We start from the raw sequence: 25312 nt of genomic DNA on the forward strand, positions 1-25312 counted from the left end.
TCTTCTTTTTCTGTAGCCCACAACATTTATGAAATGCTTTGCAGCTTTGATTATGTCATGGAATGGATGTCTTCTAACAGAAAATTGAGTAGGTACTGCCATTTCCTAAGAATTGCAAATTTAAGGTTGATTTCTACTGCTGTGGTAGTCTTAAACATTGCTTTTTTGTTCCTACATGCTCATGTTTTGCTTGTGGATTTCTCATTTCTCATGGGAAATGGGATGCTGGACAACATAGGACTTCTTTGCTTCTTTTCTATAGCTCTTCATTTCCCCTGTGTTTTAATCTTTATTCCCAACCTTCAGTTAGCCAAAATCTAAATTGTGCAATGAAACGAAGCCATGAAAATGTGCATAAATTACCCCATGGCAGAATTGTATGTCTCCTCAGCTCCCCGCTTTACAGTGTTTAAAACTCCCAGCATTCTAGGCACACCTTGCAACAGGGAATTTCAGACCATTTTTAACTTGTCTTTTTATTATTTTGATAAAACCAATTTGCATATGTAGGGTCTCGGCCCTTTACAAAGGAGGCAGTATTTGGGAAGTAAATGACATTCCATGCATTGCTATAGACATTTTTAGACATATATTGCATCTGTAAACATACCTGAGTTAAACAAAGATGTACAAGTAGGAGGGTTGTGGCTAGAGAACAAGACAAGCTGACTGGATGCATAGGCATGCTGTAAACAGGCAAGCTAGCTTGCAGGTAACTGTGTCACATCTGTCACAGCCAAAGTGCTGTTTCCACATGAATTAGGTTTTTGCTCTGTGAGACTCTAGCCCAAGGGCAGCCAACCTGTCACTTTCCAGATATAGTTGAACAACATCTCCCATCATCATCATCATCAGCAGATAGCATGTTCAGTGGCCAGGTATGCTAGGAGTTGGAGTCCAGCATTGAGGGCATCATGCTGACTATCCCTGATCTGGGACTGGCAAAGTGCAACTGGCTTCCAGTGGGGTGCATACAGGGTGTACTTCAAATGATGAGGGACTACAACTCCCATCATCCCTGGTCAACCTGGCTAATGGTAAAGGATAATGGGAGTTGTAGTTCAGCAGCCACCACATTGGCTGCCTCACTGCTCTAGCCCATTTAGACTTAAGATGGAGACAGCTTTTATAGTATCAAATTCCTCTTCTCTTGGCTACCTTAGAGTTGCGGTGAGTTATCCTGTCTTTTGATTTTTCAACCAGCAGGCCTCTGTAGTTCTGTCTGCTATTTCTGCTTCCCAGCAAAAATCATTCCACACAAAAGGGTTGCCTCTCAGAGGCAGAAGCCTGTGGCTGCTATGTGGAAGTTGTACACGCACTATTTTGTGTGACTGGATAATTTAACAACTGAGCACAAAAGCACTGGAGTATACCTACTGCGAGACCAGACTAAATGGTAAGGAGCTGAGCCATGGCTATAGGGGCAAGCAACCTTGTTGTTTTGCCTTGGTAATGGACAGGATGAGAGCAAACAAACTGAAGCTTAATCCACCTAAGACTGAAGTACTGTTAGTGGGTGATTCCCTACACCGGGTGGATGGGAGGTTCTTGATGGGGATGCACTCCCTCTGAAGGAGCAGATACATAGCTTGGGGGTACTTCAGGGTCCTTTGCTGTCGCTTGAGGCTCAGGTGGCCTGAGCAACCCAGAATGCCTTCCATCAGCTTGGGCTGATGGCCCTACCCCTATGCCCCTATCTGGGCAGGGATAGCCTAACTTCTGTCATCTATGCTCTGATAACCTATAGGTTAGTTTATTGCAACGCATTATATGTAGGGCTGCCTCTGAAGATGGTTCGGAAACTTTAGCTGGTGCAGAATTTGGCAGCCAGGCTGCTCACTGGGGCAAAACAGGTTGAGCATATTACTTCAATCCTGGCCTGACTGCACTGGCTGCCAATTAGTTTCCAGGCCCAATTCTAAGTGCTGGTTTTGACCTATAAAGCCCTAATCGGCTGAAGACTGCAATACCTCAAGGACTGCCCCTCCCCACACAAACCTACCCAAACAATGTGATCATAATCTGAGGCCTTTCTTTGTGTGCCTCCACAAGAGGTCAATAGGGTGTCAACATAAGAACAGGCGTTTTCTGTGGTGGCTCCCTGTTTGTGAAATGCTCTCCCCCGGGAAGGCCACCTGGAACCTAGGTGCCAGGTGAAAACATTTCTCTTCAACCAGGCATTCAAGTGATTAGCATTCTGTAGCCTTTTAAATGTACGGTATTCGTGGGAGGGGAATTAATGGTTTGCTTTTGTTTACGTTTTATTATGCAGTTTGTATTCTCATTTTGTATTTTTCTACTGTGAACTGCCCTGGGATTTTTGGATGAAGGGCAGGAAACAAAACTAATTAATAATAACAGTAATAAGAATTGTGCCACTGGGTACATTTTTTGAGGAAGTGCTGCGGGTCCAGTCACAAAATGGCTGCTGTAGGAATGTGGCATAACAGAAAATGACTACCACATGACTAAGAGAACAGACAAGGAGGACCACAAATGGTACAGATAGCCCAGCCCCCCCCCAATCATTAGGGGGAGGAGGACACGAAAAGCGTGTACAATCCGTATCTAATGAAATAGGGTTGAACAAGAAGCTCAAATAGTCTCTTGCACATTAGGGATTTTTGAGATGTTTGCTGAGACCTTTTTTGAGCACCATAGGAACTAGTTGATGCACTGTCACCTGTGGGTTCTGTGTTGGTGACCATTGTTCTCATCACATTTTTGTGGAGCTAGCATCTTAATTGCATCAGAAAAAAGGCGTTATGTTTATGGAGCCTTTGAGAATACCAAGGCATTCCTGCTGTGGAAGAATTCTTACTGAGGAGTCAGTTGTATGAATATTGTTAGTGCTGATGCAGAAAAAGACAAGCTCATCTATAAGAATCTTATCACTTCCTACTTGGAGTTGATTTAGAGGATGATTCGAGTCTAGCCAACATCTTTCTATATAAAGGCAGAATTAGACTGTCAGAGCTCCTTGGCCAACACATACTTGACAGGAAGCCAATGGTTATTGAGCTGAGAAAAGGAGTTGTTGGCATTCCTTCTATCTTTATGGCAGTCTTCAAGGAATCAGTGGGATAAGTCCTTTCTACTCTTTCCCTGAGGGCTGATAATCATAGGCACACAATGTACATCATTTGATGGCTTCTACCTAGCTGTGCAAACTGTCTCCATTGGAAAGTATTGTTAGCGGCTCTGTGGAAGGCTTTCCATGTGCGATGTCAGTTTCCCAGATGCATCTTGTCAAATGTTTGCTAAGCGATAAACATCCATATATACAAGCACCCTATTAGCTGCTAACTGGGTGGTGGTAACGGGAGGGCTACAGCTAGGAGACGAGGAAGGGAAAATCTTGCAGTATATCAGTACCATTCAGATTGGGCAAGGGGAATAAATAGAGCAGGGTTTCCCCTTTCTCATGCAATCTGCAAGGAAAAAGAGCAGGTGGTCCAACAGCTTAGCTTATTCCTGTCTCTTTTGCTCAGTTAGAAAGAGGAGATGCCACAAGAATCAACACCGGAATCCTTTCTCGCTTCTCTCGGTTATTGCCAAATCTTGTCAGGAGCATCCAGGAAAAGCTTGATCAGCCACCTTCTGATGCTACTTTAAAGGTGGCCAGCAGACTGGACCTACTTCTGGGCCCAGATCAGGAGAGTTGCCCTTGAAGACAGGTGGAAAAACAAAGCCCTTTGGAAAGACTTGATGGTTGGCTGACGTTATTGAAAGAAATTCACCCTTCCTTTTGAATATCGTTAAGTCTGCTTTGGGGTAGGTCCCATTCGTGGCTGCAGTACCCTGTCCTGCCCTTTTTGCACAACGGAGGTAGATTTTAAAACTGAACCATACGAGTGGACAGATATAGTTGGAGGGTCTGGGAACTGTGCAAATCACAATAGTTTAAATTCTTTCTTTAAAAAAATAGCAGCAAAATGATACAAAACTGTTGGGTTGGGTTTTCGTTTTGAAAAAATAATAATAATATATATATATATATATAGTAGTGCAAAGTAACTTTTCAGTCCAGTGCTGCGTAGGAACAAGAGAGGCAGGCAGATGGAGTGGGGTATGGCATCCATTCTTAAGACAACTCTTGTCCCCTTCCCTCCCCTCCCCCCACATTCTCCAACCTAAATGGGGCAGAGAGGGAAGAGCTGTATTTGGAGACACAGTTGCTTTAGTCACTCTCTGTTGACAACTCCCTGATTTGGATATGGACAAATAGGGAGGCTGGTGGGATCCCCGTTCCATCCTTGGAAAGAAGGTGGATGTGGCGGTATCCTGCATGGGAGACAGACAAAAAAAAAAAAAAGAGCCATGCACAGTGTTTGAAGCTGCCTTGTGTTGAGTTGGGCCAAGGGTAACCAACCATGTTGTTGGGCTCCAGCTGCCATCAGCCTCAGCCAGCACGGCCAATCAGTGGCGTAGCGTGGGTGTCAGCACCCGGGGCAAGGCAAGTAATTTGCGCCCCCTAACCTGTGGATTTGCGCCCCCTAACCCTAACACCCAGATGTTGCGGCCGGTGCGGCCGGCCCCCCCTGCACCCCCCACGCTACGCCACTGCGGCCAATGGCCAGTGATTGTGGGAGCTATACTTCAACAACACTTGGAGAGTCCCATGCTTGCTATCCCTGAGTTAAACCACTGGTCCATCCAGCCCAACTCTGCCTACTATAACCAGCAGAGCCCTGCTGGGATCCTAAAAACACACACAAACCAGGGCTCATCTGCATGCATAGCCTGTGCTCTCCTGCTGACCTCTAGATAATGCTACAGGCAGAGATATGAGTGTAGCCAAGGGGGGATCGGGGGGCAGCCACTGCCCCCCCAATCCACAAAAAATATTGAAAAGCATTGAAAGTACATTGAGGTTCCTGGCTACACCCATGGGCAGAGAGCACATTTGTCTCTATAGTCAGCTTTTCCTGGCTGTCTCTTGAATTTCCTCTGAATGGTTACAAATTCTGGGTTTCTCCCATTCCTTTGAGTAGATTTTTTTATATATATATTCTGCTTGTCCTGCAGCAGATGCATTTATTCGGTTGATCACAGCTACAGCCTGTAGAAGTGTGTATTCTAGCACCAATACAGGGCCCAGGATTTCTCTTCTCCACTAGATGGAGGCAACATGAGCTCCCTCCCTCCCCCTACAAAAAATAAAAATTAATGTATGTACACGGGATGGAAATGCAAAACTCTGCAGTGTGATCTAGGAGCAGCTACAAGTATGGTAATAACTAATACTAAGGAAGCAAATCCATTGATTCTGAGGATGGAATAATACATATTCCTGCCCCCCCCCCCCGGCCATCCTGCAAAGTGAGTTGTACTTCTCATGGGGGAGAGTTAATTTGTGTGTTGTGATAAACGTCAGGCCTGCTTTGGGATTAAAAGTAAAAAAAAAAAAAAAGAATTCAGGGAGCAGCTGTATAGGTTTAAAAGGGCAGCATCTTTAACTGCATCTCAATCAAACTGATTGATTGAATCCAAGCTTACAATGCACTCCTGATTCCACCTACCTGGGTAAGCCTCATTGAACTCAGTGGGATTTACCGGTACTTCTGAGAAGACATGGTTAGAAGGGCCCTGGTAGTCATTAAGGGCTCCTCCACACTTCCACTTGTCTTGTGCTTGGAAAATAGGTCCAAGTGACTATTCCTTTGCCCCACTGCTTTCCCCTGGAAAACATGCTCTTTACTGCTGAATTGGAACAAATGGCAACTCAACGAAAACCTGATTGCTGTTTGGCTCCATTTACCAGTAAACCACAGGTTTCTCCAGGGGAAAGTGGCAGGGCAAACGGAGGTGTGGATGAGCCCAGAGTCTGGATCTAATCCTATGTACTTTTGTGTTGTGCTGTAATCATAATATCCATGTGCTGATTTACTGAGTTGTTACAGTCTCTGTTGAAGGGGGTAACTTAGTCTGCCTTCCTTATGTACACAAATAACTGTCTCTGGCTAACCTTGACTGACCTGCCAGGGATGCATTCGTCTCTTGATCTTGGCAGCATGCTCACCTGCTTTGACACTAGTAAGAGGTAGAGTGTACTGTCCCACAAAGTCATTCCGAGATGCCTTGTCATAATCCTCCACCACAAAGCGCAGAAGTGCCAGCTCTGGTACCCAAACCTGGAACTGAAAGGCCTCATTCCACTGTGGGTTAAAACCTATCCAGGGATATTAAAGTGAAAAGAGGGTGTTGTCACAGCACATAATCTGTATGTGTCCCCCAGCCTCTCTCCATCTTCACCTCCATAAAATCTCACACAACTTCCCTCTGCATTGCTGCTTCTGAGATTCCTAAACTGCTCTGGTCAGTTTATTGTCTAACCTCAAAAACACCTGCCCTCTTTGCATCACTTTTCTACCACTCTGAATGGTCCAACTGGGCTTTTAGCATTTTCAGGAAAAAAGAGAGAAGATGCCTTTAAGTGGGAAACCAATGTCCCCACTGTGGAAGGACGTGTGGATCCAGAATTGGTCTCCACAGTCACTTACGGACTCATTGTTAAAACTATGTTTATGGAAGACAATCTTACTCAGCTACGAGTGGTCGCCAAAGAAGAAGGAAGAAGATATGCATATACTATTGTGGGACCTTGGTGGAGAATTTACCTTTTTTGCAAAGTTCAACTTCCTTTTCAAAATGACTATGCAAATTTCTACCCTGCCTGGGTGCGAAGGAAAATAGGAAAATGTAATGGAGAATGGACACATGTTAGTCATGAGGTGAAGCTTCACTTATGTCAATGGGACAAATCGGCTGCAACTCATTTTGTTTTATTTTAATGTATTTATGGGCTGCTCTTTAGGTAAGACATTTCAAACTGGCTAAAATAATAAATACAATACATAAGAACAGCATAAGAACATCATCACATACCAATCCACTGTTTTCAAAGAGGCTTAGTCATACAACTCACATTTGCTGGATTGTGCCCAGTGTGGTAGGCCACAGACATGGAAACCCAAGGCTTCCAAAGGTGGCTCATATGCCCTACACATGAGTTATTTGCTTCTTTGGGGCTCCAAGTCCCCCTAATAAATCCTTCCCCTGTTACCTGTTTCCACCTCTGCTGCTTCCTTGTACTTTACCACCCCAGTTCTTACCAAAAACAAAAACATCACAATTTAAAACCATGCCTGACATGCCTAGTATTTTAAGGACATTCATTCCTATGGAAGAATTAGGTTTTTTAAAATGTAGAATCTGAGTTCCCTTGGCACAGATAACACCAGGATATTCATTCATCCTTAAGTAAATAAGAATGAGGGGCATCCATGTTGACACATGCATGAGGTCCACATAAAACCCCATCTCAGCAGTTCTTTACAATGACCAAGAGAATTGCCTCACCGTTATCATCAATATATTTGGTTTCTTGCTTGGCACTATCTGCAGGGATCCCATGAATCTCCACTCGCACTAGTGGATCGATGATGGAGCCTTCTTTGCTGTTGGGCATCTTGGGGAGTTGCTGCCCACTAATGATCTGGAAGAGAAGGTTATGGTGAGCATAGAAGAGCAGTCAAGTCCATATGTGCAAACAGCAATGTGTCAGCAACTGTACCCTGCAACTCACGCAGCTCAAAACAGTGACAAAGGAAGTTGGTCACTTCGGCATATAAGCCCAAAGACACAAAGGACTTGGAACAACACTCTGCCTGCTTGATACAGTGGTACCTTGGTTTTCGAATGTAATCTGCTCCAGAAGACCGTTCGAGTTCTGAAACGTTCAAAAACCGAAAACTCAAAACGGAAGCCTCAAAATGAAAAACTCAATTGGGAAAACTCAAAATGGAAGCTGTGTGGGATGTTCGACTTCCAAAAAGTGCTCAAAAACTGAAGCATTTACTTCCGGGTTTACGACGTTTGAAAACCAAAACGTTCATCAAGGAGACGTTCGAAAACCGAGGTACCACTTTATCCCAAACTCAGCTTTCCCAACAGAAGTTGATCTTTGACTCAACCAGGTATAGGGGAACTTTGGCCCTCCAGATATGGCTGACCTACAACTCTCATCAGCCCCAGAAGCATGGCCAGTGGCCATGTTAGTTCAGCAACATGAGAGTCAAATATTCCCCACATCTGCAGTAGGATAGTAGCACTGAGTAGCTATTAAAAGATAGCAGGGTAGATAAAGCCTCTCTCTAGGTCGGACAGAAATTTTCCAAGATGGGGGCCACATTCTCTCATGGACATCTGGAAGAAGCTTCTTATTCCAATAAGCTTTTCTCTAAAATCCTAAAAGCCCTGTTAGGCTAAGGTATGGGCAACAAACTCACACAGTACCTTAATGGCTATGTTCAGGGGGCTACCATTCTCCCTGCTTTGGGGGTTCTCAGTACTGAAGGTTGTCTCTGGGTCTTTCATGAAGCTCGGCTTTAACACGTAGCCACAGCGGCCATTTTTACTGAAGAGCCCATCGCACAAGTCCATCTCTGTACCAGCCGTTTGAAAATTCAAGGCCACTGGGAGGAGGAGGAGGAGGAGACAGGAATCTTTCAGACCAGCAGCAATTGGAGGCAAACAAGAGAGCAGTCTTCTAGCTCTTGCTAGCTTCTTCCATACAAGGCATCTTAGAAATACAAATTAAAGCCCAAACTGCACACTGTGGAGAGAGGGCCATCAACCCACATCTCCCTAATAATGGGGGAGAAAACATGACATATCATTGTCTTAGTGTTTCCCTCCCTACACCCACTTTCACTGGCTGCAGCTTATCCCATTTCTGGATCTCTATCTTTCCTCAGTTCCTGCCTTTCGAATCCGCATTTGCAAGCTTGAAGAAAGCTGAGGAAACCAACATTCAGAAGAGTTGGGGGGAAAACCCTTCCCCCATATAAGAACAGCCATGCTGTAAAGCCCAGTTTTGACTGCTAAAGCTTGGCAATAGCAGAATAAATAACTATTATTTATAAAGCACCACTTTGAACACCCTGAAGCACACTGTATATTTATTTTACATCTTGCCTTTCTGAACCCAGTGTGGCATACATATGGCTCCCAGACAGTCACCCCCAGACCTGCAATGTCGTAACCTTATGTGCCTTCAGATGCTGGGATCAGGTTTACTTACTTACTTACAATATCCAAGGGTGGAACAGCTTGCTACTTCAGCAAAGTTTGCTGAGACACAAATGCAGGAGGGGATTTCCAGGAGAGGATCAGTGTAGTAGGAGTAGTTAACCCTTCCCTAGATTGCCATCTTGCCAAAAATACTCCTTGGCATATGACAACTCGTCCCCCTCCCAGAAAGCAGGATTCTGAGGCTAGGCAAATGAAGGGGAGGCAGCATTTGTGGGAATAAGTGAATAAATATAGCCCTGTTGGCTCAAACCAAAGGCCTGTTTAGTCAGCCTCCTGTTTCCCACAATGGTCAATCAGATGTGCAAGTGTCTCTCTGTGTCTGCGTCTCCCTCTCGTTCCCCAGTGACTGCTAGTCAGAGGAAAGCTGCTGCTGATTCTCAGGTAGCAGTCAGACATTATGACTCATAGCCATCAGTAGCCTTATCCCCCAGCAGTTTGTCTAATCTCCCTTTTAAAAGCCATCTAAAGCCCCATCTGCACTTAAAGCAGTATCGCGCCACTTTAGTCCTGGCTTCCTCCACACACACACACACAATCCTGCACTCTGTTCAAGGTGCCAAGAGATGCTAGGAGACTCTATTCCGCTCACAATCCCCAAAGTTCCGGGGGAAGAGGGTCTGATGGCTAGACCACTCTGGGAGCTGCAGCTCTGGAAAAAACACACACAAGGGTGACTTCCTCACCCACCCACCCCTTAAATCCTTCTGGGGCTGGCATACCCAGCTGGCACCCCACATTCCACATTGCCTGGGGGTTGTAATTGGAGGAGTCCGTCCGCAGACCGCTGGGGAAGATGCGTGTCAGCTGCCAGGCATTATGGCGGATGAAGTCATTTCCTGCAGGAGGTAGTTAGCACACCAAAAGTTTAGAAATCTGGTATTTGGGGAACCCCGTCTCCAGTTATTAGTGCTTGGAGAATGTGACCCTCTGCAACTAAGTGATGTGTGTGTCAGAGAAACAGTTTGCATCCAGTTTACCTAAAATGTAGACAGAGAACATGGAATTTCTAGCCGGTTAGTTGAAATTAGGGTGCGCACCCCACCCCAATGCGTGTGTAGGTCTTCACAAACTGCTTTCTGGGAATTTGATGCAGAATTAGAGTAGCTTTGCTGCCTGCTTACAAGAGATTATTTGCTTCCACTATGCTGTGCTGGTATGTTCTCTGACCCAAAGGAAACTGAATCAGGGAGGGCTGCCTCTGACTTTCTGACTGCTTGGCAATATGGGGCAAAACATTAACATCTTAGTGTATGTTGGGGAGGAGTCAGAGGAGTCACGGGCCCGCCAATGCACATTCCTAATGTCTTGCCTGCTGGCTGCCTCCATCCCCGGTTTCTCACCAGCCTCTCGGATGAGCTTGCGGGCCTTGGATTCAGCAAAGGAGGACATCTCGTAAGACTTGTAGTGGCTGCGGGAGTGCTGGAAGCTGTGAAAGGGCACGCTCTTGCAGTAGACAATGCAGTCAGAAAGCTCCTGGGAGAGGGACTGTTTGGCCTTCTGCAAAGAACGTGAGACCAACTTGTAAATGATGACCATGTGTACTGCAGACACGGGAGTAAGATTGAGTCCCACACCTGCTAAAAATAGAATCAAAATATCAGGCTTAGTGGGGGGAAGGCTCCTTTTGCCTTTAACTGGTGAGGGGCAAGTAGAGTTTTGGCCCTGGGAACTTTACCTGTCTTTTGTTAGGAGGAGTCATACCTCAGCAGGGAGCCTATGCGCTTTGCATCCCTGGCATTTCCGATTTTTAAAAAGACTAATTTAAAACCCTGCCTGGGAGCTTGGAGAGAGCTGCTAGTCAGAGAACCCAATGGACCTGTGGTTTGACTCACATACAAAGGCAGCTTCACATATTCCTGCGATAGGAGAAGAGCCCCCTTTTGCTCCTGAGAAAGAGCCACCAACTCCAAATGATTCAAAGGCTGTAGTGCAGTGTAAGAAAGTTTGCTTTCTCTCCAGATCAGGGTTTCCGGGTTTCCCAGTAGAATCAATGTAGCTCACATTCTATCAAAAACTAACCTGTATGTGTGTATTGTCGTCAGTCACTCCTGCTTTTGCGGGCAGGTACCTCCCACCTGTCGGTATCTGGCAGGTGAGGTTCAAGTGCATATCGCTCTACCACACTAGTGCAACCATTTTTTAAAGCAAACAAACATAGCAGTTGGGGAAATGATGGGGAAATGCATTGAAATTGAGGGATGAGCAAACGATTAATGGGAAGACGTATCAACACTTGGCTGGCAAATTGTTGCATAACCTCCCCACAAACACATTATAATGAATGCTCATAAAGACTGGACGTACCTTAACTGCTATGTGAACTTTGTGCAGGCAACTCCAGGATGGATCCTCAAAACATAGCTGCCACTACCTCTAAAGAGCCAACTAACCAGGGTTTCCATGTACCTTCTCTTTCTTCTTGTCTTCATTGCGCAGGACTTCTTCCTCTGCCTCTGGTCCCTCTTCCTCCTCCTCCTCCTCTTCCCGCTCAGGCGGCTCATTCAGATGCCCATTCAAATAATCCTCCAGGTGTCCAATCTTCTTCCCTTTCAGGATGATCTTGCCCTTCAGTTCCTGCATGAGGACACAGGGTGGGTCATATCAGGGCAGACATGATGATGCTTTGAGTTCAGGCGATGGGGAAGGGCCTCTAGCAACACCAGCTCAGCCAGGCTGTCCTGTAAAGCTCTGCCTTGCTCCACAAGTATGACAGCCTCTTAAATATGCTCACAGCAAACATCCTGCTCAATTAAAGGTCCCCCGATGTCCTTTTACTCAATCTTTCACCATAATTTTAACAAAGTGTCCCCAATACTTCTCCCTCCAATACCTCTGTTCCTCCAGTGCTCCTTTCTGCCTTTAATTCTCTTCTTGAAGTTCCCTTTAGTGGTTCTGACAAAAAATGCTTTAATTCCCACAATAGCTCCTTTGGAACCCCCTCCAGTCCCTTCATCTGCCTTAACCTTCACCCCTCACCTCTGGCTCCTCCCCTTCCTATGGCCACCATTTCAATACATCAGACTAATACGTAACAGAATTTGGGTCACCTGAGTGTTAAAATAACAGTCCTAGGATTGCAGTCAAGCTCTGTAAGACCAGGTTAAGGAAAGACAATTGACAACACCATGTCCCCACCTCTGGTGAAGGCAACTGCACTGGGACACGTCCATCAATGGTGGTGGTGAGGAGCTGCTCTCCCAGAATCCCCTTCAGCTGCTGGGCCATGATGTCCTGCTGCTCTATGCTGCAGTGGTTCTCAAGAGACAGGATAATGGGGTATTTAGAAGCCTGGGAGAATGGAGACATAAGAAGTTAGGGCAGTAATAGCCCTAAAGTGTGGGAGGTTGAAGGTGGAGTTTGATGACATAATGAGGGGAATAGAACTGTTTGAGGGATAGCGAGCCACCCTTAGGATTCCTGGAGACCAGACAAGTAGGATAGAGGGAAATGAAGCCACTGCTGGGATGTGGCAAAACTATGGAACCACAACCATTTGAAACAACAAGAAGGAAAGATGGCGTGCCCTATTTAAATCTAAAAAAGGGAGGGGTTTGGGGACAACTGGAACTAAAATTAGGCTCTCACAACTTTGATGTGCCGTCTGGAGGTTGGGGGAATTTAATCAAAAGTGACACCTTGAATTCGGCTGGATAACAAATTAGCAGCCTTCACAATTCCACCCTGCTGACCCCATCCCTTGTGGAAGAAAAGGCCAACCTACCCGGAAGGCATATTTATCGAGGGTTGTCACAACTTCCCGGAAGGGGATCTTAGAGGTAAAGGTATGGCCATGGTAGACAATGGGCTCCCCATTAGATCCGTCCCAACAGTCCACCTCTAGGCACCGGCAGCCCCGCTTCAGAGCCCTGCAGAGGAAAAGAAGGCAATTCATGAGCCCTTCTTAGCCTCTTGGTCTGTGAGTAGCACCCTTTGCTGCTAGCTTGAAACATGGGGGTGGGAGAATCACTTTTTACAATGCCAAATCCTTTGAGGTAAAAAGGTTCTCAGGTCATACTTTGCCTGTGCTTGCCTGAAACCAGCATTGGTTGCACCAGGCATCTCTCCACTTTGGGGGCATTCAAGCTCAGTGCTTGAATATTAAACTGGAGGGGATGAAGACCAAGGTAATATAAAAGGAGAGGTCTGAGTGGGTCCCTGATTTACAGGGTGAAAGCCCAGCTTCCTTTCAACTTCATCACTGAAAAGGTACACACAGCAGCAAATCAAAGAATATCAAATGCTGGGTCACCTACTAGTTTTCCCTTCTCACCAGGGTTCAGCTGGGGTATTTTTTTTTTTAAGTGCTGCATGAATTTTCATGCATTTTATCCATTTATTAATCACCTTATTATTTCAAAATGGGCACTTCTGAAACTACAAAACTCCTCCAGGGATTGAAGGGTCTTGGCAACATTACAGGAACGGGTGGGGAAGCCAGTCAGCACTGGACACAGCTATGTTCTACTTGAAACTTGCGGAACCATTTTTCAGGGGAAATAATAAGTAGCATTTCCAGCTCAGCCCCTCCACTCTGTACACATTACATCCGTCTTCACTCCAAAGGCAGGAAGTAAACGTTGTGGATAACATGAAAATGTGGGTACCTTTTTGTGAGCCCATAATTCACACTTTTCAAAAAATACACAAATTGAAACATAGTGCTTCTTTGACATTCACATTTCTCTGAATTTTGCAGTGCAGTTATCCAACCATTTAATGTGTACAATAGTGTAAAGTAAGCATAAAAACGCATATGTTCATGAAAATAGCACACCAAGATGCATTATAGTAAGGAAAGTTGCTTTGCAAAAACCTAGATTAGGCAAAATTGCATACAAAATGTATATTGGAAGAAATCATCACTAAGATGCTGATAGGTTTTCATAAAGACACTTAAAAAACAAACAAATGCAAACTGATGTGGAAATATGATGTGGAACTGAACTTAAAAAAGAGGAATTGGGAGAAATTGACAGATTCCTCCATCCTTAGATTTGCTGAACCAGAAAGTGAAGAAGAAAGTGGGAAGAGTAAAGCAGCTGTGGGAACATCTGGCCCTCCAGATGTTGCTGGACTACAACTCTCACCACCCCTGGACATTGGCTATACTTGCTGGGACTGATGGGAGTTATAGATCAGCAACATCTGGAGAGCCAAAAATTCTGCACACTTTGAGTAAAGCCAAGTGTGGCTGTTCTGCCCCCACAAGGGTCAGTTGTTTAGTGATAGCAAACCTGTGTATTGGTATTAGGTAGAAGGAATGACAATGCTGCCCCTTTAAGAAAGGATAGTGCCTTTTAGTGGATTTTGACTTCTTGTAACCCTACCCTAGAAGGCCTGTGGTTTCCAACACAGAAGCAATGGTTCTGGAAATTGGGCTCCAGGCCTGGTTCTGGAAGGCCCAGAATTGAAACCATACCACCAGTGGCTGACATCTCTGGCATTCTGGTGCCTTTGTCATGTCATTACTTTACTGCAGAGGAACTGCACTCTCAGGCGCAATAAGTGAGGAAAGTTTTTTGGGGGGAAGAGGTTGTAATGTTGAGGGAATCCAATCTATGGGAATCCAATCATCAGTGTGTGAAACAATTCCAGTCAATGTTTTATAAAAAGCTGAGGAGATCTGGGGACTAGGCCTTGAGATGCAGGTTTCTGGTAGGCTTTTCTCTTGCTTAACATGTATTTGAGTTTGCTCTATATCAAGTGGTTTGGTCACCAAGCTTTGTGTAAAGAGCACATCTTACAGAGGTCATAATGGTGAAAGGTATCTTGTGAGTGGCTTTGTTATGGAAGTGAGTCAACTGCCTTTCGATTGTGATTACCTGATATATCCCTCCACGCTGCTTTGTCCTCTCAGCTGGTCCTCCATCAGGTATGTGTTGTGGGAGGAGGAGATAAAGTAATGGCAGAGGGGCTGAGACATATCCTGAAAGACCGTCCTGTGCTCAGGGTTGAAGATGGAGCCATCGGGGGAGCAGAGGTACATGAGGAACCCATCAATGCTCAGGATGTGGCGAGCCTTGGCTGTGGGAAGAGAGAGCTAGTTGGAGAGAGAACAATACTGAGGAGGAATTAGCCTCTGAAAAAAACAAAAGACACTGAACTGGACAAAGCCCATGAAAGAGGAGCCTTTGGAGTGCTGGGGGAAAGCATCAGTTTCTATGGCAATTGGTGTCATGAAACTGATACAGGTGGTGATAAGTGCTTTGTGGAGATCTAGTGGGACAAGAGAGACACACAGATACCCTCTCCCCCTCAATGCCTGGGAGCTCCTATTCTGAGAGAGGATTTGGCACTATTCAAGGGCCAACCTGTGCTAACTGGGGGCACTTGTCCAGGTTGTGGGCCCGCCAGCTCTCCCCCCTCCTCCACCCCCACCCCGCCAACCTGTCTCAGACGGCTCATATCTGTCAATCATCTCCATGGCGAGCTCATCAATGCCAGCCCCCTCCATCTGCTCCTGTTGCAAGAAGTCCACAAACTCCAACAGTGTCAGCTTTTTGCCATCTTCAGAGTACTCCTGGAACAACTCGAGCACCTCGTCCCGCTGAGTCAGTGCTTTGTAGAAGAGCACAAACTCCTCCCCCTCCAGTGTACCTGTCTCTGATTTGTCGGCCATCTGCAAGGAATGGAAGGGTCTCTGACCAAGGGGGTCCTTTGTGCAGAAAGGAGAACATTGTGATAAAAGCAATGGGGCAAGGCAGAGCCAGCCAGTGTGAGGCCATCTAGATGGCTTGGACTACAACTCCAACCTGTCAGCTTGGCCAGTGGTTGAAGGATGGTGATGGGAGTTTGTAGTCTGCAACATCTGGAGGGTACCACATTGGCTACACAGGGCATACAGGATCAGAGGTTTACTCATTAAGACACTGCTGCTGCTGCTGCTGCTGCTACTACAGCACTAAATGTGCCCTAGCTGATGCACAGTACATCATAGCCATGTGGTCCTTGCCCAAGGAGCTTTAAACTACCATAAAATGACTATATGGAGGCAGGAGTAGTAAAGGGTCAGGGATTAAATAAAGAGTGTGGTTAGGATGGGGGGCAGCTTCTGGATCTGGGATGATCCACCACTGCTCTTGCCAGTGTCTATTGTCAGCCCCCATTGGGATCAACAACATAATAGAGAGACTTGGGGATGCCATGAGATGTCTCTGCACGTGACCTGCAGTGATTTCTGTACTATATCACTGAGTTTGACTAGACAACAGACAACACACAGAGATGGGCAAGGAGCCACAGCCAGGTGGATGATGCTTTGACGGAGAGATATAATGACACTGGACAACAGAATAGCCAGGTTTGGGGGCACAGCGTGTGAGCAAAGAAAAACAGAAGTGAATATATGTGCACTATGGTGTATCATGGGTGGAAATGAGGTGCTGTAGTCTTTTGAAGAGCAAGCTCAGGGATTTCCCTATGCAGCCCAGTACCGTAACTTCCCCACCACAGCACCCAAATTTACTTGGAAGAGCCGGAAGGCATGGTCTTCATTCATGTCCACGTTCATCATCCTGAGCAAATGCTGCACCTCCTTGAAATTCATACGTCCATCCTTGTCCTTATCAGCTTTCATGAACCAGTCACAGATCCATGTGCAGCCCAAGACGTGGGTCAAGGAAAACAGTCTCATAGTGGCCGGGCAAAGCTAAGTCTTCAAAACTAGCCATAGCGTAAAAGTGTACTCTAGTGTTGCCCAGCCAAGATGCTTCGAGAAACAGCCCTAGAATTTGGCAACTATTAACAATTGCATCTTGTTGAAATGCACCAACACGGGTTTAATTTTCATAAGACTAAGCCCTTCATTCAAAATGTTACCTATTTATTGGCCAGTTCATTTATGTATTATTCTCCATTTAAAATCACAGAGTAGTTCACAGCAGAAATCAATAAAATACAACAACTGGCACCACCTTCCCCTGCCCATACATTCTATTCGGAATCTGTTATCTGCAGTTTTGCATGACTTCAAGTAGTGCTTATAAAAAGAGGAAGAGCCAGAACCAAAGCAGACTGGAACAATGGGCAGTTCAGGCAAGACATAGCTGGGTAGTAGTGAAGAAAGGTTGGTTCATTGCAGGGGGAGGGACACGGTGTGACCACAGAAGTAATGAATTGATAGGGAAGAACCACAGAAGAGATAGTGGAGACAGCTGAAGCTGTGAAGGAAAGGAGAGAAAGAGATCTAAGTGTCAGCAATTGAACACAGGAAATTACCTTATCTCAGGTCAGACCTACTGGCCCTCTAGTTCAGGATCATTTACATGGGCTGACAGCAACTGTCCAGGATTTAAGGTAGGAGTATTTGCTAGCGCTACCTAGAGACACCAGAAATTGAACCCAGTATTTCTGTGTGCAAAGCTTGTGCTCTGCTACCAAGCTACAGTTGATATCAACCTCATATTTGATATGAATCCTGGGTAGTATCTCCAGCATTGGAGAACAAATACAAAATTGAGCTCTTAAGATTAGCTTTTACATTCATGGAAATGGACAGTGAATAATTCAACATAAGGATATTGATCCATCTTCTCCTTCTGGTCCATGTTAGTGACAATCTCCACAAGGCGCCGCAGGCCTTGGATCCAGCACTGAGCTTCCTCCGCTGAGCTGGCAATTAGGTCTAGATTGTTACGGCGCCCGTGGAAGACGACCGTGAAGCAGCATTCGGCTGGGAACTCCTCCGCTAGACTTTGCAGGACCTCCGACTGGTGTCCCTCACGCACAGTCTCCACATCACTCACTGAGACTTGGGAGAGAGGGATAACCACCAAGAAACATCAGCCTTCATGCAAAGATTAGAGCTTAAGGTACAAAATTAGACCCTTGCTTCTTAGGTTGGGCCCCACACGAAACAGCATCAGCATCATTACCTAGCATTTATCTATTCACATATTCAACTTATTTAATCTGTCTGTCTATTCACCCAACTCTTTACTAGAGGTTCTATCCAAAGCAGCACTACGTGAAGATGCCATCAGCCCAAGGATTTCAGCTTGTGCAGTGGAACCCTCTCCACTTCTTCTTCCCCTGTGCATGCTCCTTAATACGTTCTAGGGGTTTTCCCCAACCCTCTGGAACTGATTTTGTGGGGTGCAGGACCCACATTGGGGGAGCAATGGGGTGTGTCCTGTTGCACAAGTGGAAATCCTAGCACTGATGAGATACGGTAATGGGCTTAACTGTCCAGGGGTCCTTTACCTTTACCTTAGTTGAACAACCCCGTAGGAGCATAGAAATCTGCCTTATACTGAGTCAGATCATTGATCCATTTAGGCCTCTATTGCCTATATTGGCTCTCCAGGATTTCAGACGGGGTCTTTTCTCAGTCCAATTTAGAGATGCTGGGGATTGACCCTAGGATTTTCTGTGTCAAAGGCAGATTTTTCTGTCACTGAACTACAAGCCCTTCCTATCCTGTCTGTCCCAAGCTACTGTGCTGTCACAGAGTTTTGACCTCCGCAGATCACAGGGGAAGAGATGAAAAAGCATTTTATTGGATCAATTAATGTTGGGAAATAATGTACATCCAGCATAAACTGATGGCGGAAGACATCTCAAAGGCAGTTGTGGGCAAGATAGTTTCACCCAGTGGACCATTAGCCTGGAGAAGTTCCAGCAGCAGGGTGAGCGTTCACAGAATCTCTAAGAGAAAATTAAACATCTCTGTGGATGACAGAACGAAAACATCCAGTACTAGGACAGATTATGCAATAGACAGAGGGAAGATGCACAACTTCCAGCACTCAAGATGAATCCAAATATAGTATATTCTCTTCCAGCCAAACATATTTTAGTGACCAAGGTGGAAAGTATAAATTGCACCACATGCATAAAAACTTCAATTAAATTAGCTGGCAATTTGATGTTCAATACCTGCTGCCTGAGGTCATCACCTCACTTATGTTTGTGACAGGATCAGTCCCGCTTCAAGTGTCACCGTATATGAAAGTCAGGCTCAGTACACCATGCCCAGTGCTCTTTTAGTTTTTAGACAGGCACATCTAAAATGCCTCTTGCAAGACATTCAGAACATAACATGCACAGATGCAGATGCACACAAACATTTCCCTTTGTACTCCACATTGTGATGATCTGTTGCTGGATATCGGATAATGCCAAGTAAGTATTGGCAGCAGCTGGATGGAGAAGAAGTGTGTGCGCTTTTGTGTGTGTAGTTGAGGTAACCGTAAAATAATTGGTAGTTGTTGCAAGAATGAGCTCAAGTGTGTTTACATCCACTTGCTTTGATGTATACTAAGTGGCTTGCGTCAATGCTATGCTTATCTGTGAACCTTGGGACGCTGGGCTCTAGCCCCTGAGAGGGGAAGAAGCCTTGGATAGCTGCCACCCATGGCCTCACTGGCCAGATGTGATGGGAGCTTCTGAGTAAACTGGTGTATGCTGTTTTGTACATAAAGGATGTCTACATGTTTGCTTGGGTGCGGACAAGCCATTGCCTTGCTGCAGTGTCCATCCTACATCTGTACATCTGGGAGACCTGGCAGGCTGATTTGCTGTAAGTCTACACCTTCTTTTAATAAAGCACTAGAACTGATAACTCTGGCGTTTTTTGACATCCTTCTTTGGTATCCCTGCAACCAACCACTCCCACAAGCTTTTCTTTCAGCTGGTGGATCAGGACAAGCAGTTCTTGCCAAGAGATTGAAGGTGGGCCTGAAGGTTAGATCCATTTGTATTGTTCCCAGAACATCCTGTTGGCACCCCGTGACATCAAGAGTCAGAGTTTTAACACCCCAGTCTGAAATTCAATCTAAATTTGCATCTAAATTAGCATTTATGTTATGGGCCTGTGCCCTGAATCTCTTAAATACCTGTTCCCCAGTGGAAGTCTGCTGCAGCCCAGCAATTTTAAAAATCAAGCTAAGTAGTCCTTTGGCTTGGAACTGTGTAATTTTTGCATTCTGATCTCTTTCAATGACTGGTGTTGCCAGACTGTCATTAAACAGTTTCATGTGGGGGCTTCTGCAATCTGGACATGCTCCAACCCTTATGAAAGGATCCCCGCATTGTGCTATATGCTTGCCTGAAAGTGCAAACTCAAAGACAAGGTGACATGGAAACCAGCCTTGCTAACCACCATTCAGAGCAGGGAGTGGAACTCACAGGCAGACTTGGCTTTGCCAGACATCTTGGATTTGTACCAGACAGTCATGCAGTCATCTTGCAGCATGAAGTACCGGGGTTTCTTCCAGTTCTTGGACTTCACTTTGCGCATCATTGTCCCCTGTTGCATCTGCTCCAGGTTCTCATCCAGCTGAAGGCCTGAGCAGGAGATTGAGGGGACTGCATTTCACATCAGAAAGCGAGTGAGGGCCACCGCCCACCCAGGATGGGGAACACAAGGAATATTTGTTTGTGTTTAAGCATACAGATAAGGAACAGAAACTGACCCTATTGAGATGGGATGTCAAATTCAAGATAGAAAGACCCAGCTTCTGGAGGAAACATTATGCTCTGAATGAAACAGCCATTCCATAATATCTTTCTAAGCAGCCTACCCCAACCTGGTTCTCTTTGGTTGTTGTTGGACTACAACTCCCATCATCCCTGTCCATTGGAGATGGAGTCCAACAAGATCTGGAAGGCACCAGGTTGGGAAAGGCTGCTGTAGGGCAAACATATTGATTCTACATTCAGATCTCCTTTTGCTTCCAGCAACAGTAGTCACATCCTGCCAGGTCCCCTATATTTCTCCCTTGGACTTAGAGGGTATGTGGGATGAATTATTACTAGAGCAGTCAAGTACAACATTTTCCTTTTGTCTAGAATGGACATACAGAGGGATGTGGCTCCAGACAGGGAGGACCTCCTGTCAAACCTGCTATGGAGCTTCCTCCCCCTGTGTGTAGCCAGGTAGATGGGCGTGAGTGACCCTAGCTGACCAGATAAAAGGGCTGGTCATGCAACCATCTCACTATTACCCTCTTACTCTTGCTGGCTCTTAGCCAGCACATGGCTCACCCCACACAGGATGGAGCCTACAAGCAGAAAGTCTAAGATGTAGCTCAGACTTCTTTTCACTGTAACCACAGGATACATCCTGCCTTCACATTACTACTGCGAACTGAATGTGAGTAAAACTTTATTCTTATTTTTGCGTTATTATTATTTTAAGAGGGAGATAAAGGGGAAACTTACCAGGAACAATCCAGACTGGATTGCTTAATTAAAGGATTCTAACGAATCATCAACTTGCTTCTGATAAGGAATGTTGCTCTGCTGTTTACTCACTAGCGTGAGTGAGGAGGGATAATATCAAAACAATATATTCTCTCCTACCTTACTTAACATTCCCACAGGGAGAGGATGAGCAAGTGAACAAGCACCACTGATGGCTGCAAGGGCTGTCACTCGGGAAAGATCTGCGGATGGCATTTTGCCGAAGGCCACCCAAAACCTGGAGGTAGCAATCTAGAGGTTCCCTGGAGACTCAAGAGAATACTCACGCACACTGTAGAGAACTGAAGTCATGGTCCTTCTTCCTGTGGGTTGGCACAACAATCACCTAGAACACAGGAGAGTCAATTGGTTTCAGAATTGCCATATCCCGTAATTTGACCTAGCATTTTCTGAAGACTCAGTATCTGATTTATTTTCTGATGTTTTGCATAAGCAATTCTAGTCCCACAATCATACAGAAGTGCTTTTTTATCCTTAATCGCCTTATCAGTCCTTTGATAGAAGTCACAAAAATATCTTAAGGTCAAGAAATTATATCTGGTAAAAAAGGGGGGTGTTATTTGTTGCTGCTGCTGGGATTTATTTCCACAACCTCTTAGCATTACCATTAGCAGTGATAAAAATATATATTCTCTCTTCATAGCACTTCAGGAAAATATCAGAATAAGCACCCACATTTTGATGCAGTTTTCTCTGAGACATGGAGCCGCTGCGTACTTATCTGTGTGGTTCCACATATGTTTTCATACTTGCAATGATGTATCTTTTAGAAAATTTCCATTAAATTTCATGGTACATCCTGGTTGATCCGTCTTAATGCTCAATGCAATACAAAAAAATCTGGGATAATGATTTGTTAGGTTTGTCCACTAAGACTTGTTCTAACTGGGTCAGTGATCAAAGGTTTCTTTACTTTGCTAACATATTAATACAAAAAGTGCCTGGTTTCAAAATACTGGGAGAGGGAGAGAGAGAGACAGGCCAAAGCACCACCAGTGACCAGTCAGATGCCTATATTGGAAGCCCACAAGCAGGAACTTCCCCTCCACCCACCAAGTTTTTATTAGGACTGCAGCACACAAAGAGAGAAGGTTTAACCTTTTCCTCCACAGCTACAATTTTAATTAAAATAGCCCCCAACCACAGCAATTAGCTTTTTTTGGGGGGGGGAGGGAGGAATTTGCTTCAGCGGTGACTTCTGTCTGGATCTCAGCTGGGAAACAAAACCAGCTCTCTTTCAATGCAGAAAACCTTCCCAACCCTATCAGATACAGAGATTTTTACTGGCCACTGGCCACTAGATGAATGGCCTGCTTTAACATCTGTCGTTTTAAAAGTGGGCAGCACATTTACCTATTTAACCCCCTTCAAACTCCAAAGCAATTTAGAGAAGGAGAAGGCTATTCTTTTTTACAAAGGCTTTCTTTTTTGCAAATTCCAAACAGGTGGCTATGCTAGTCTGAGTGTAGAGTCTTGTGGCAGCTTAAAGACTAACACATTTATAATGTCGTCTTGTGGACCACAGTCTACTTCCATCACATGCATCCATGAAAGCTCATGCCATAACTCTTCTTTCTTTCTTTCTTTCTTTCTTTCTTTCTTTCTTTCTTTCTTTCTTTCTTTCTTTCTTTCTTTCTTTCTTTCTTTCCTCTGTCTCTGTCTCTGTCTCAAAAAATGCACTTCTCAGTCCCCCAAGCGACAGAATGTTCCAGGACAGTCTTTCATGGGGTCTGTTTCCTTGTGAGGAGTGAATAACTGGCAAACATGCAAGGAATACTAATTCCCAGAACAGCACCAGTCCACCAAAGCAACAGGATCTGCCCAAAATTACTCCATAAGAGCTAGTGGCAAAATCCTTTTTCTCTTGCTAAATACAAAGCTGAAAAATTGTTTTTTTTTTCAGGCCCTAGAGAGCAAAACATAACTAAAATCCCTGTAGCTGGAAGTAGTCACCAGCCATCAAGGGCCATTGAAGTAAGTTCTTTCCGCCATCAAACACTACAACAGCCTAGAGTGGAAAAAAACCACCAGTTATGCATATGTAAAGAGTTCATTTGAGAAGCTGAAAGGTACTTCAAACAAAGGATAGTGTCTAGAGAGGGCACACATTTGAGCAATCTTAACAGTTGCCTCGGATGTAGGGAAGGAGATGATCCAAGGAGTACATGAAAGCAAATTTTCCATCAAAACAGTGATCTGGGAAAACCAAATGCTTTACCCTGGAGTTGGGGGTGGAAAGAAAATAAAATTCTTCAGCTGCTGAATACATAACAGAGAGCAATGGGGAAGGATCTCAATCATGGCAGAAAGCTCTGGTTATTTGCTTTTCCTATATAATTTGGCAAAGTGCATGTCCAATCATTCCAATAATGTACCACTTCATTAAATTAGTCTGAGGAACAGGCTTCCTGCAGTATCTTTCATTAAGGTAATCAAAGAACTGCAGCATCAAAAATACTAGCTGTGTTAGTTTGGAAGAGCACAAACAGCAAAGTGTTTTGTGGCTCCTTCAAGGCCAACACATTTACTAGCTTTTGTGCACCAGAGTCTGCTTTTGTCAGAAGCCTGAAGGGTAATCCTGAGACGTAAGACCACCCTGTGACCTCTGGAACTGGCCTGAGACCTCTAGGTATAGGGCGGTATATAAATTCAATAAATCATCATCATCATCATCATCATCCTGAATTAGCAAGCGTACTCTGGGACAAAGAGATGTACAGGAGTGAGTTCAGACAGAAGTGAAATGCAAAAAGAACAGGCAGTAATGTTTACCTGAAATCAAGATAGTTACAGGGTCCAATTAACAAGGCAGTACTGGTAGTAAGACTAATGTTTTGTCATTGATAAGCTAATGAACCCATGTAGTGTGATGTCAAAACAAAATCAAGCCTACAATCTGGATTCAAGCCGCACGTGGCTTGAATTAATTGCCTGATAAATTGTAATTCAGCAGTTTCCTGACAGAATTTCGTTTTGAAGTCCATATTCAGACTTCATCCCAGCTTGATGCCGCTTTTGCTTATTATTGGCATTTCAGGAAAGGATGAGAAGTGGGCAGGGGACTGCGTCTCTGGAAATAAATTTGACCCTTGGTGGTGACCCCTCTTTAAATGCTGAACCTTTCTCCTCCTAATGTACCTAGGAGGGTTTTTTTTTTTGCATCCTCTCAAAAATGGACTCTTAGGCAAACAAGGTGTACTGGGGTATCAAAATTATGGGTGTGCATTTAATGGAATGAAGCAGCTGACTTCTGGGAAGAGGTAAAAGTCTGTAGAACATGCAGTCCTTTCCCCTGCATGACGGCGAAAGGCAAGTGCAATGTTTTGCCATGAGAAATCATCATCTCCATGCATAAGCTCATTCTTTCCCATTGCAAAGCCAGTCTGTCTTCCCCAAGGAGATGGCTATCCAGAGAGAAAGGCAGAAAAGGATATGAACCTTGAGCAAGCCCCTGAACATGCGATCTTTGTGCAATGTGACAGCTGTGAGCTGACGCTGACCTTGAAACAGCTCAAGCAACAAATTATAGACCATGTCAGGAATTGCAAGTAGCACCCTAGGAGCACACTGGCCGACAAAAGTAGGTTAAATTAATGCTAGTTTCTCTTATTTTCCTTGCCTTGTCCAAGGTGCTTTGTAATCATTACTCTTAATAATTTACATAACACTTTTCATGTACAAAAGTGTGCCACAGTATTTTAAATTTATTGGTTCTCTCCTCCCCCAGTAATTTGAACCTGATAATAATGATAGTAAGAGGTATTATCTGAAAGAGCATCCCACCTATTGACTGGGACCAGTGCTTTAAAAAATAAAAATAAATAAATTAAATAGCCTATCCATGAGAGCTAGTGGGGTATAGTGGTTACAGTCTCAGATTTAGGTGGCGGAAACCTGAGTTGAAATCAGTGCTCAGCCATAAAGCTTACCGGGTGACCTTGGGCCAATCTGTCTCTCAGCCTAGCCTAAGCTCACAAGGTTGTCGTGAGAATAAATGTGGTTTGGGGTGAGG

At 44.9% G+C, this 25312-nt stretch overlaps 1 protein-coding gene across 1 annotated transcript in view; it reads right to left on the bottom strand.

The window, feature by feature from the left end:
- Nucleotides 1-460: 460 nt before the first annotated feature.
- PLCD4 (phospholipase C delta 4) overlaps nt 461-25312 on the bottom strand; it is a 35057-nt gene continuing 10205 nt past the window's right edge. The window contains exons 2-16 of the mRNA XM_083489451.1: nt 21567-21625; nt 20224-20382; nt 17617-17845; nt 16562-16691; nt 15484-15715; nt 14919-15120; nt 12818-12962; nt 12232-12384; nt 11503-11670; nt 10437-10593; nt 9816-9932; nt 8299-8477; nt 7363-7498; nt 6023-6172; nt 461-4284 (exon numbers count right to left, since the gene is read on the bottom strand). Coding sequence (XP_083345577.1) covers nt 4181-4284; nt 6023-6172; nt 7363-7498; nt 8299-8477; nt 9816-9932; nt 10437-10593; nt 11503-11670; nt 12232-12384; nt 12818-12962; nt 14919-15120; nt 15484-15715; nt 16562-16691; nt 17617-17845; nt 20224-20382; nt 21567-21591 — 2286 coding nt within the window. The 5' untranslated portion in view covers nt 21592-21625 and the 3' untranslated portion in view covers nt 461-4180. The remainder of the gene's footprint in view (nt 4285-6022; nt 6173-7362; nt 7499-8298; nt 8478-9815; nt 9933-10436; nt 10594-11502; nt 11671-12231; nt 12385-12817; nt 12963-14918; nt 15121-15483; nt 15716-16561; nt 16692-17616; nt 17846-20223; nt 20383-21566; nt 21626-25312) is intronic.

The sequence above is a fragment of the Podarcis liolepis genome, assembly GCF_965112155.1.
Source record: "Podarcis liolepis genome assembly, chromosome: 1".
Classification (NCBI taxonomy): Eukaryota; Metazoa; Chordata; class Lepidosauria; order Squamata; family Lacertidae; genus Podarcis; species Podarcis liolepis.